The sequence below is a fragment of the Tigriopus californicus genome, chromosome 5 (genome assembly GCF_007210705.1).
Source record: "Tigriopus californicus strain San Diego chromosome 5, Tcal_SD_v2.1, whole genome shotgun sequence".
Classification (NCBI taxonomy): domain Eukaryota; kingdom Metazoa; phylum Arthropoda; class Copepoda; order Harpacticoida; family Harpacticidae; genus Tigriopus; species Tigriopus californicus.
The window spans coordinates 4,961,050-4,973,536 of record NC_081444.1 but is presented as its reverse complement, the minus strand read 5'-3'; the positions used below and the strand labels follow the sequence as shown (position 1 = coordinate 4,973,536).

Here is a 12,487-nt window from a genome sequence, read left to right as displayed (position 1 = left end):
CAATATGGAGGAAGGGGAGCATGCTTTTTTTTTGATTTGTTTTGGTTTGCCATTTGAAATATGACAATTTATTTTATTCGGACTTATACGTTGTCATCCTCGTCACTGCTGCTGGAGCTGGAGGAGCTTGATCTTTCTTGTCCTTTTTGAATGGATTTTCAATGGTTGGCAACTTGAACCTGGCTTGCTTGGAGCCTTGTTCTTGAATCTCATCAGAGCTGGGAGAGGTGACGAGCTGTCTTGTCTTTGCACTGGACTGGACACAATGGGTTTGTGGAGTTCCACAACGGGAGGTTTGGGGTGTCAATCTTGACCTTCTCATCCTCATCACTGCTGCTGGACTGGAGGAGCTTGAGTCTTTCTTGTCCTTTTTGAATGGATTTTCAATGGTTGGCAACTTGAACCCTGGCTTGCTTGGACCCTTGTTCTGGAATCTTCATCAGAGCTGGATGAGGATGACGAGCTGTCTTGTCTTTTGCACTGGACTGGACACAATGGGTTTGTGGATTCCACAAGCGGGAGGTTTGGGGGTCTCAATCTTGACCTTCTCATCCTCATCACTGCTGCTGGAGCTGGAGGAGCTTGAGTCTTTCTTGTCCTTTTTGAATGGATTTTCAATGGTTGGCAACTTGAACCAGGCTTGCTTGGACCCTTGTTCTTGGAATCTCATCAGAGCTGGATGAGGATGACGAGCTGTCTTGTCTTTGCACTGGACTGGACACAATGGGTTTGTGGAGTTCCACAACGGGAGGTTGGGGGTGTCAATCTTGACCTTCTCATCCTCATCACTGCTGCTGGAGCTGGAGGAGCTTGAGTCTTTCTTGTCCTTTTTGAATGGATTTTCAATGGTTGGCAATTGAACCCTGGCTTGCTTGGACCCTTGTTCTTGGAATCTTCATCAGAGCTGGATGAGGATGACGAGCTGTCTTGTCTTTGCACTGGACTGGACACAATGGGTTTGTGGAGTTCAACAACGGGAGGTTTGGGGGTCTCAATCTTGACCTTCTCATCCTCATCACTGCTGCTGGAGCTGGAGGAGCTTGAGTCTTTCTTGTCCTTTTTGAATGGATTTTCAATGGTTGGCAACTTGAACCTGGCTTGCTTGGACCCTTGTTCTTGGAATCTTCATCAGAGCTGGATGAGGATGACGAGCTGTCTTGTCTTTGCACTGGACTGGACACAATGGGTTTGTGGAGTTCACAACGGGAGGTTTGGGGGTGTCAATCTTGACCTTCTCATCCTCATCACTGCTGCTGGAGCTGGAGGAGCTTGAGTCTTTCTTGTCCTTTTTGAATGGTTTTCAATGGTGGCAATTGAACCCTGGCTTGCTTGGACCCTTGTTCTTGGAATCTTCATCAGAGCTGGATGAGGATGACGAGCTGTCTTGTCTTTGCACTGGACTGGACACAATGGGTTTGTGGAGTTCCACCGGGAGGTTTGGGGGTGTCAATCTTGACCTTCTCATCCTCATCACTGCTGCTGGAGCTGGAGGACTTGAGTCTTTCTTGTCCTTTTTGAATGGATTGTTCGCGTGTTGGAGAGTTTGAATTGAGGCTTGACTTGCTGTCTTGTGCTTCTTGGATTCTTCATCAGAGCTGGATGAGGATGACGAGCTGTCTTGTCTTTGCACTGGTGACCCAATGGGTTTGTGGAGTTCAAGGGGATTTGGGGTGTCAATCTTGACCTTCTCATCCCTCATCACTGCTGCTGGAGCTGGAGGAGCTTGAGTCTTTCTTGTCCTTTTTGAATGGATTTTCAATGGTTGGCAACTTGAACCCTGGCTTGCTTGGAGCCTTGTTCTTGGAATCCTCATCAAGAGCTGGATGAGGATGACGAGCCTGTCTTGTTTTTCAACTGGACTGGACACAATGGGTTTGTGGAGTTTCCAACGAGGAGGTTGGTGAGGTGCATCTTGCTAGCTTGACTTCACTCATCACTTGAGCTGAGCTGGGCGAGCTGGAGGAGCTTGAGTTCTTCTTGGTCCTTTTTGAATGGATTTTCAATGGTTGGCACTTTGAACCCTGGCTTGCTTGGAGCCTGGTGTTTGGAATCTTCATCAGAGCTGGATGAGGATGACGAGCTGTCTTGTCTTTGCGAGCTTGGACTGGACACACTTTGCGGTGTGTGGTAGTTTTCTCTACGGAACGGGATGGTTTGGGGTTGTCAATCTTTTGACCTTACGTCCATCTCTAGTCAGCGCTTTGTCAGGCGTAGGTAGCTGGAGGAGGCTGTTGAGTTGTTCTTGTCATATCATTTTTGAGTGTCTTTCACTGTTGGCCACTTGATGATCCTGGCTGCTTGGAGCGTGTGTTCTTGGGAATTCTTCCATTCAGAGCTGGAGAAGGATGACGACTTGTCCTTGTCTTTGCATCTGGACATCGATCTCAATGGGTTTTGTGGAGTTCAACTGAACGGGAGGTTTCTGGGGTCTCATCTTGATCCTTTTGATTTTCTGTCGATCACCTTCATTCCATCCACTGGCTACTGGACTGGTCTGTTGATGACGTGATTGCGGACGCTTGGAGTTGACGGTCTCTTCTGCGTCTTGTCTTGTCTATTTCTGTGTGACTGAGATGGGGTCAATGGCTGTTCTGGGGATCACAGTTTCTGGAGGAACTCGCCCATGGCTGTCGTCCGTTCTGCCGTTGATCTCTGTGTGGTGCTTTTCAGTTCATCAGTGACAATCTGTTATCTATACGAGAGCTGGCAGCTTGAGTTGGGTTGTCGAGCGGCTGTCTTTCTGTTCTGAGGTAGTCTCTGTGGCACGTCGCGAGCGCCATGGAGTGGGTTGTAGGACGATTTGCGCATCTAGGAGCTCGCGTATGCCGTTTTTTTGGGGTGCGTGCGGACTATTCTGACTCCATTGCGATCTATCCATTGCACTATCTCAATCTCGACCGCTCACCGGAACTTTGGAGTCAGGCCAGCGTGGATCCGAGGATCTCTGCAGTCGGTTCTTCTGTCGCTCCTCTTCATTGCGAATGTGACTCGTGCCTCTGTACAGAACTTGTTGGGTCTCTGGCGAACTTTGCAAAGCCCTACTGGCTTTCCGCTCTGCGACCTAGGTTCTTGATATTCCAGTTTGCCGTGGAATCACTTGGGTATTTCGACCATATCAGATGGTTGTGATATTTGTAGGTTGCAAGACGTTATTGCTGTCTTGTCTTGTGCCGACTCTGGAGCTGACATCATATGGGTTTGTGGAGTGAGAGAAACTGGGGTTTTGTGCGGGTGGTTCATAATCTGCGACGGATTATACCGGTTTCCTATGTCGCTACTCGCTAGTATAATCCTCGTATCCTGATTACTGTAGCTTAGCTTGTGCGTAGCTGATAGGGTGAGGGGAGTCTTAGAGTGCATTCGTCTACTTGGGGGCCTTATGGTGTAGCATGCGTGCTCATGGTTATTGAGTTCACAATTGCATCCCTCAGAGTCTGTTGTTGTGCTTGGAGGCGGTCTCGGTCAGTGTTATTTGGGGCGAATTCTGATTTTCGAATCAGATTGTGATTGAGGGATGGAAGGTATGACGCTTGCGTGTTAATCGAGATTGTCTTGATCGGACACGGGGTTTGTGAGCCTGGAGATTGGTCACGAGGATGCGGTCATAGCTTCGTATGTTCTACACAACGGGAGGTCCATTCTTGGCTTGATCATAATTCTTGACCTTCTCATCCTCATATGTCACTAGTCGTGCTCGCGATGTCTCTGGATGCAGGACTTTGAGCTCTATATCTCTTTTGTTCTCTCTTGGGCTTGGAGTAATCGGATTATTGCAGATGGTCTGAGTAAGCTTGTGGATACCGCCCCGCCTAGGTCTTGTCGTTTGGATGCCTTTGTTCTTGGAACTTCATCCAGCAGCATGAGTGGGGATTGACGATTTTTCTTTTGACTATTGCACTTGGTATAGCGGACCACTGAGGCTCGATGTTTGCTTCCGTGGATTTGATAGCCAATCGAGGAATAGTATCTGGGGGGGTGTCAGATGGCTTATCTCGCACGTCATGTTCTTCGATCCTCATATAATTCACTGATGAGGTGCATGCCGCTGGACTTATGAATGTGGGAGTGCCGAGTCTTAGAGGTCGTTTGTCATTTGTCTCTCTACTTGTGGTGTTGAATCCGAGTTTGTATACAATATGCACACTGTGCTGTGGCTGTAATCTTGAATGGCCTCTGCGCTTGGCCTTGTGCTTGACCCTGGTTGTTCCTATATGGGGTGTCGAGTTCGCAGCGACGACGCTATTCCTGGCCGCGATCTCCTCGTGGGAGTTGACCGAATGCACGGTGCTTGTGTTCTTGTCTTGTCGGCGCACTGGATTTCTTTGTGTATGCACGAGGAGGATGTCTGTAGACTGGCGATTTGCCAACCGGGCAGCTTTGGCGGGTACTCAATCTTGACCTTCTCATCCTCAATCAACTGCTGCTGGAGCTGAGGAGCTTTGAAGTCTTTTTTGTCTTTTTGAATGATTTTCAATGGTTGGCAACTTGAACCCTGGCTTGCTTGGAGCTCTTGTTCTTGGAATCTTCATCAGAGCTGGATGAGGATGACGAGCTGTCTTGTCTTTGCACTGGACTGGACACATGGGTTTGTGGAGTTCCACAAACGGGAGGTTTGGGGGTGTCAATCTTGACCTTCTCATCCTCATCACTGCTGTGGAGCTGGAGGAGCTTGAGTCTTTCTTGTCCTTTTTGAATGGATTTTCAATGGTTGGCAACTTGAACCCTGGCTTGCTTGGAGCCTTGTTCTTGGGAATCTTCATCAGAGCTGGATGAGGATGACGAGGCTGTCTTGTCTTTGCACTGGACTGAGACTCAATGGGTTTGTGGAGTTCCACAACGGGAGGTTTGGGGGTCTCAATCTTGACCTTCTCATCCTCATCACTGCTGCTGGAGCTGGATGAGCTTGAGTCTTTCTTGTCCTTTTTGAATGGATTTGCAATGGTTGGCAACTTGAACCCAGGTTTGCTTGGAGCCTTGTTCTTGGAATCTTCATCAGAGCTGGATGAGGATGACGAGCTGTCTTGTCTTTGCAGGGGATTTTTCAAGGGGTATGTCTCTCGCTTCTAGCTTGCCTTTTCCTTGATACGAAGGAGAAGATGGAATGTTATAATTGGCCTGATCTTCGTCAGTGGAACTATCTGTAGACATCTCTGGAACACAGAGAGGAATTGATGGAACGCCCAATCTTATTGTAGACAAGTTTGGCGACTTGCAATCAGATGCAGAAGATGAGGAACTTCCTCTCCTGGTTAGTTCACCAAATATGTGCCTCTTTTTGAGGCGAGAATCGTCACTGGAAGACGAAGATGCAATGCCCTGTTGCGAGTTGTTTTGATTCCACCCGACATTCTTTTTGATTCGGTCAATCATTGACGATTTTTTGCTTCTGCTTGTTGATGATTCACTTTCGCTACTCGAATACATTATTTCGCTTTGGCGATTGACTGGTTTCATCAATTTTGGAATCTGATGGTCCTTTTCAAAGTGTTCTTCGAAAACTGTCGTTTGACTACTAAATGAGCCGAATCCTCTCGTGCTACTTGCACTACTCTTGCTGCCGCTACTTGAGGTACTTGATTGCCTTTTGAGGCTCTGTTCCATCCTTTCCTTAATATTTTCGAGTGTTTGGACTTCATTGTCAATGTTTTCGTGCCTCTGGGGATGGATGGTTACTGCACTAACGTGTTCTCTTGATTTCAGGACAACTGATGAAGATGAAGAGCTGCTACTTGAGTATGAGGAGGTTGAAGACAGTTCACTTGAGCTTGAATCTTGCCTGAAAACTCTTTGGATTCGCCCGAGTACCGATCCATCCATTTCATCTTTAAGGTCATTCAATGATCCTGGATCATTTAAATGAGCCAAGGGATTCATCAGTTCCGTGGAGGCTGGGCTCTTCCAAGAAGTGGATGGAATTGGGTCTTCTGGGGTGACGTCATCCACACTTTCTCCCGGATCATCTCCAAATGAGTAAACACCACCATGATCATGTTCACCTTCTGAACTGGTCGAAGAATTGGAAGAGCTCGGGCTGCTTTCAGTTTTGGGTGGAATGTAAATGTTCTGAGCCTCTTGGAATGAAATTTTTGCTTTAGCTCTCTTGTCAGTACGCAGAGGCTCTTCATCGGAAGATGACGAACTAGACGAGGTGCTTTGTTGTGGCAAGACGGAGTGATCCGACATGGTTGAAGGTTCCCCAGATGTGTCGGGTCCCTTTTTCAAAATTGACCTCGGAGGAGGGATGGGAGCTTGTGCTTTAGGTTTGCGTTCTTGGGGAGGACTGACACTTGATTCCGAAGAACTACCAGAGCTTGACAACGAAGTTGAATTGTTATCTGTTTGCCTTCTAATCGTCTCTGAATCATACTCTATGGAGTCATGAAATTCTTGGGATTTGACTGATAAAAGGCTATCCGGCCGAGGAACTGGTTCCCTCTGAAAATGAGAAAAATAATCTTGCCAATGCATTTTCCAATGCAAATAACCTTCATTCATTTTTTTGCACCTTTTGCACGATGATATCTTCATTTACGTCGTTGTAGATGGTGTCCGAGGATGTGGAGGAGCTGATAGGCGACGCATATCTCTGAAAATAGTAATCCCTGGGGCCGATGATTTTATTACCGATAATATCAATAACTCGCTTTAATCCTACCTCTTCATATTGCAATGCGCTATTTAAATCAAAGCTGTCTGATCGGGCTGATAAGAAACTGTTTGCGCTAGGCTGCCTTCTGTGCCCTCCACCAGAACGGTCTTCCACCAAATCCACTTTGACTTTGGTATCCAATGGAGCCACAATTTGTGCAGTCAGTTTGCTGTAACTCTTCAAACTCACTTCGCTCGGGAACGAAGCGGATGAAGACACACTAGCCCTTTTGTCCTCCAATGCATTGGGTCCACGTCCCGGTTGTCTTTCCCAGTGCTCTCTTCTTGATCTTTCCTCCACACTATCTCGAATCTTTTTCTACAATAGATAAAATAAGATTTAATTACCTTGACCACAAGAGAATAAGATCCGTCAGTCACTTACAAATTCTTCAATAATAACTGACTGCAAGCAAGCAAGTGATGAAGACATGATTAATTGTCTATTATTAGAGCTTGGAGTCTAGAGATAATTCAGAGGCTAATTTTATGATATGTCCCATTTCTAGCGCCAGCGCTTACTAAACCTCAACAGCCACCATCTCATTCATTTTTGCTTGGGTATGAAGCAAAGCAACGGATTAAATAAAAGAAATTTTCTTCAAAAGTAAATTCAGTTATAAAGGTTACCACTTTTGAGAGTCCTTTTACATTAACTTGAGAAAGAAATATTTATGTGACGTAAATTAAAACGTTTCTTAGATGCTGAGAAATATTCAGTCTTATTCCGAAATGAACCGACTGCAATATTCCTCCCGAGATCTGGCTAACGTAACTTCCACTCTTTATTGAAAATATATAGGAGTATGTGCAGTAAATTTAATTAGCAATTGAATCGAACACCTCATTCAACATTTTGCGCTCTTAAAATTTAAGAGAAAGAAATACTAGAAGTCTGCCCATATAAAGTAATAGGAGTTAATAAAAGGAGAATGAACCCTTTATGTTCACAACTTTACTGTAGTTCGTTTTGGTCAGCCCTTGATATCTTTCCCTATCGCAAACCTTTGTCCAGCTCTCAGCCGAACTCCATCAACTACAGGAGCTGACAAAGGTTCTGTTCAATCTAGCCCAACCACTCTACAGTAATAACCAAGATTTCTATCATTTACCTCTACCCACCTGTTTTTTTACCGTCTGCAACTCCATCCATCCTCGCCTAAAGCCACGCTTGTTATTACAAGAGCCTCTGCATAGATTTAATCGTCTTCACTCTTTAGCATTTGATAGAGAGAGAGTTTCAAATGATACCCTAAATAAATCTCCAGCGGTCAAATAATTATTGTTTATTGATTTCCCACTCAGAACACATAATGTGAATGAAATTTCGGATCTCTCTTTTGGAAGGAAATTTGGCATAATTTTAAGACACAACAGAGGTTTCAGGTTCTATTCTCCTACCACACATTCTCTCCGAAAATCTTAAATTTTGATTGCTAAAGTTTCTATCCCGAATTTTGCAATGGCTGAACCCTTACAGAACTCCAATTAAAACAGGCATTCAGTCACCAAAGTTCTTGCCTTGAATGAATTTAAAATGATTCCACGAGCTCTGATACATTACAAAAAAAAAAGAAATGATCTCAGGACAAAACTGAGTTTGATCCCAAACATTTAGATTATGCCCTTCAGCTGCAAGATAATTAAATAATGGCAAAATTCTTTGCGGGAGGACATGTCATCTACTTGCTATGTAATATATTCACACATGCTCCGTCCATTAGTTGGTCATTTTCAATCTATAGACTGCCAGGTGATAATTGTCATCAAAATTGCGTTTAGGACATAGATAACTTATATATATAGATAGATCAAAGGCGCTGCGATTGCTTGTTTTCGTCTCAACTGTCGCTGGGCAAAATGTTTCATTCGTAGTCAAGCTGCTTATGACAACTATGGTACAAATTTGAATCGTTGACGGCTCGTCCAAATTCAGAGTAGAAACCAGTAATACGACTCCTTGTCAAGCAATTACTCTCGTTCAGCACGCTTCATAAAACGGTTTGAGTAAGTTGTCCGACCACATTTTTATGAACGAAATTTTGAAGGGGTTAAAATGGGCTCAAGTTAAAGTTTTCATCCATGTGGTGGAAACACTTAACTGAAAGGCAAGGAACAAGCCTGAGTTGAGGCTGACCTCCAGGGTGTCGGAATTACCTTGATTACGCAAGGTGCAATCATGTCGCCCACATTCAAGCACATTGTTGGGAGATTGAAACGAAATTCCGAATGCCTCATCATTGCGTTGCAATTTCGGATACATTTTGTTACACTTTCGACATGCGTTGCTAAACAAGGGCAATCAATAGAGTACGTGATTTGCTCTACTAATGTCCAATCTTTTTTTGACATGGTACGTGTATTATGCCCCAACAAGCATGTTTTTATATTACTACCGCTCTTTCTACCTGTATATTTGTAAGATTCGAAAGAAATTAAGATTAAAGAGGAGTAACAAACGTTTCATGAGAATAATTCAACTTGCCTGAAGCGAGATTTCACGAAATATCTTTGTCCCTTTTCCACCAGCGTCAGCTGACCTGAAAACATGCTCATGCGATACAGCTCTTGTTGAGCTTAAGCATTCTAGTTATGGTTTTCTATGGTTTAGGAGGCCAATACGGGATGATTTTGAGGGTGTAGGCATGGACGACGTTACACTGGACATACTTGACGCCGCCAAATGTACCCTAATAGTATAACGGAAATTTTAGTAACCATTGAACTCAACCTCCCAACCAGAAATTAAAGAAATCATGGCCACTCTCTCCAAGCCAGGCAAATTCCCTTGCCATAAACATTCGAAATTATAAGGAGGAACATGGCCAGTTTTATGCTGTAGCTAGAGGAATTCCGGTCTTCCAGGATTTTTTCCCTATTGTTCAAGTTTTTCAGCTGTCCAAGTTAAGTTGAGGTGAACGGGTGATACAAGATGGACGAACCATGAGATTTGACTTGTTCGAATAAAAATTACAAGTGACAAGAATTCGTTTAAAGTTCCGAAATAGTTTTGATGTGAGTGGTTGCCAGAAACATCCAAGCACTCCTTGAAAGTGAATCAGCCGTGTTTTATCAACTACAGAGCGAAAAAGGGGCCAACCACTACACGATCCTGGAATTCCAATGTCATTCATCTTGAATTATAAATAACAATATACGTGAAAATTGGACTATAATGACTGGAAATGATCAGCAGTAATCTCTTAAACAGGAAGGAGGGTGAAAACCTATCCAAGGTAAGGCCTAACCCATCGTTTTAGCCCCGTTTCCTAATGATATCAAAACCTACCGGGGTATGGGGCGACAATTTGATAGACCTCCAGTTATATTGAGACCTCCATGGTGTATGCGATTCCATCATATCCTTAACGCCAGCAGCAAAAAGCGTGGCATGGGCTGTTTGGGCAGTCTTAGGGTAATGGGACTAGTTTGGGCCGTTACTTGTTTCTTGCCCTTTTAGCAATACTGAATTACCTGAATTACCTGAATTGCCTGAATTACGAATGTTATAGTTGAGAAGTCATAGATGGATGTTGTGAGAGTTAAGAAATTTGGAGCAACATTCCCAAGTTAAAGAAAGATTTAAAGAAAGAAAATGAACATCTCTCTTATGATTGCCTAAAAGCTTGAAGTTTCCTTAGTTGCCAAGAGAGAAACGAGAAATAAAATGATTATCTGGAGCGTGAAAAAGGAACGAGTAACGACTATTTTTGGGTGGTTTTGGGTCGTTACAATTACAGCATTTTAACAATTCCTTTTTCGAAAAAAGGGAAAAAATACCAGTAATTTCGTTACCTTTGCCCTAAGTGTCTCAAATCTCCCTCCTCAAAATGCTCAAAAACAGACTGCCACAGTTTCAGTTAAATCCTCATTAATTTTTGTAGTTTTTTCGCAGATCAATGGGTGATCATTCCACAAATTTCAGATCTTTTACTTTTGCACATCCATGCACCTTTGTAATCGTTTGAAAATGGTCATTCAGGGCAAGGTGGCGTGACGTGAGAGAACAAGGGTGCTTACCTTCTCTTTTCGTTTTCTCTTCTCATACCCGCACTTTCAAGAGAGCCCTTCTAGGTGGCATTTTAAATTTGAACGAAATTCAGTAATGGATTATCAAAAATAGAACAACTTGTTCGGATGTTATTCTGTATTATTCAATTCATTGGGGCTTGGCGGGGATACGTCACTTGTTGTGGTTATTTGACAACAAATGGAAAAAAGGCAAAGCGGGAAACTCAACTTGTGTGGACATTGTCATTTTTAAGATCAAAGTTTTGTTCTCTTATAGGCAGGACTTTTCAAAAATTAGAAAAAAAATCAAAATCAAAGAATTAACAAATGCAACAAAAACAATAAAAGTTCAAAGAAAAATGCAAAAATGCAGATGTTTTTAACCCTATTTCTATTAACTCATTGTAACAGGATCACAAGCAAAGTCATGAAAGATTAAAAATCAAGGCAAGCATAATTACAAAAGGATATTGAAACGGTAGAAAAAGGTGTATTTTATTGAATTCTAAGAGCACATCTTTTAATGCAAACAGATTCAAAAAATCTGATAAAAGTGAAAAGAATGCATTTGAATGTTTTGGATAGCTCTGGATATGTCTGGGTATTTTTTGCAAGATACAGTCCGAGCTTCTTGCGGGTATTGTTGATCATGCAATATTCTCTATGACTCCTACGAAATTTCCTGGGGTGGGGAGTTGCGAAAGAGAGATTAATTTGTTGATCTAAATCGGAAGAATCGACACAATATTTGATTTTGAAATTTAGATCAAGGGCTTTGTAGGTTCAAGAGCATTGCTATGGATATAAAGGGTGACCTTAAGGCAAGATGCAACCGGATCAACAAAGCCTACATATTTCCTACGAATATTAGAGGGAAGCAAATGAAACAATGAAGGAGCCCTGGAAAGAAGAGAGCTGGACTTCATTGTTTTAACTAGCCTGGATTCTCGAAGGCTTGAAGGTGCTCTCAAAACGCACATCAAACCTCTACGGTCCCTAGAATTGACCCTAAATCATTGTTACATCAATTTTGATTGTTCTCATTTTAAGCATACTTTCCGTATAATATTATCCCTCCTTAGTCAGGTGACATTATTTTTGTAAAAAAATATCACTGCCTGTTTTTCCCACAGGCAATTACTTTATTTCTATATATCCACATATCTGTTCTTAACCATTACATCAGCCTTGAACATGTCGAAGGAATTGATCGCAATAAGCATTTTGACCATGGTGTATTTGTAAATGTCCTCATTAGTCTCTTTATTCTAGGATGGACCAACGTCTAAAACCCATTCATTAGCTTTAGTATAACTTATCATGACATTCAATGCCTTGGGGCAGTCTTTTCCGTAGGACCCTTTCTACTATCGATAATTTGAGGGCTGGTTTGCAGGCTGAAAAGGCCAGTTTTGAAAGTTAAGAATTTTGACTTTGAAAAAAATGCACTTCAACTTTCACATTTCACTTTCAAACAATGTCAAATTTGCATCGCTCTTTTAATGCCTAATGAAAATTCTTCGAAACACCGGCTTGGAAAGATTTGAGCCAATCAAATGTGATCTGATAAAAAATTGTGTGGCCTTAACATAACTACTCACGGACTTCTAGAGACATTTCCCAGAATTATTTGAGGTATTGTCTTACCCTTCGATACCACAAATAGCCCACAGCAAAAATCACCGCTGCGGTGAGTACGGACGCATAAATGGCCACCCCAATGAGGACGCCATTGGTCGTGGCGCAATCCATTTGGAGACGACCTTTTGATTCTTGCAATTCCTTTAACTAGTGGGCTAAAACTTGTTTCTCGAAGTTAAGTTTTAGG

General features: G+C 43.0%; 3 protein-coding genes across 5 annotated transcripts in view; all 3 read right to left on the bottom strand.

The window, feature by feature from the left end:
* Positions 1 to 1,292, bottom strand: part of LOC131880432 (uncharacterized protein DDB_G0271670-like) — a 5,185-nt gene extending 3,893 nt beyond the window's left edge. The window contains exons 1-2 of one of the 2 annotated variants that reach the window (XM_059227076.1): positions 523 to 1,292; positions 279 to 293 (exon numbers count right to left, since the gene is read on the bottom strand). In XM_059227076.1, the coding sequence (XP_059083059.1) occupies positions 279 to 293; positions 523 to 670 (163 nt within the window). In that variant the 5' untranslated portion in view covers positions 671 to 1,292. Of the gene's footprint in view, positions 1 to 278; positions 294 to 520 lie in introns of both variants that reach the window. The other variant, XM_059227077.1, reaches the window with a different exon arrangement.
* Positions 670 to 1,699, bottom strand: LOC131880737 (uncharacterized). Its single transcript, XM_059227430.1, has 2 exons — positions 1,320 to 1,699; positions 670 to 1,123 (listed from the first exon to the last, which is right to left on the bottom strand). Exons 1-2 carry the CDS (start codon positions 1,697 to 1,699, stop codon positions 670 to 672), a joined length of 834 nt encoding a protein of 277 aa, XP_059083413.1.
* On the bottom strand, positions 958 to 12,487 carry LOC131880422 (uncharacterized). Of its 2 annotated transcripts, XM_059227061.1 has the most exons (5): positions 12,307 to 12,487; positions 6,656 to 6,967; positions 6,506 to 6,586; positions 4,492 to 6,435; positions 958 to 1,093 (listed from the first exon to the last, which is right to left on the bottom strand). In XM_059227061.1, exons 1-4 carry the CDS (start codon positions 12,409 to 12,411, stop codon positions 4,993 to 4,995), a joined length of 1,941 nt encoding a protein of 646 aa, XP_059083044.1. In that variant the 5' UTR covers positions 12,412 to 12,487; the 3' UTR covers positions 958 to 1,093; positions 4,492 to 4,992. The 2 variants fall into 2 exon arrangements, with proteins under 2 accessions (XP_059083044.1, XP_059083043.1); XM_059227060.1 differs by having other exon boundaries at positions 6,506 to 6,967.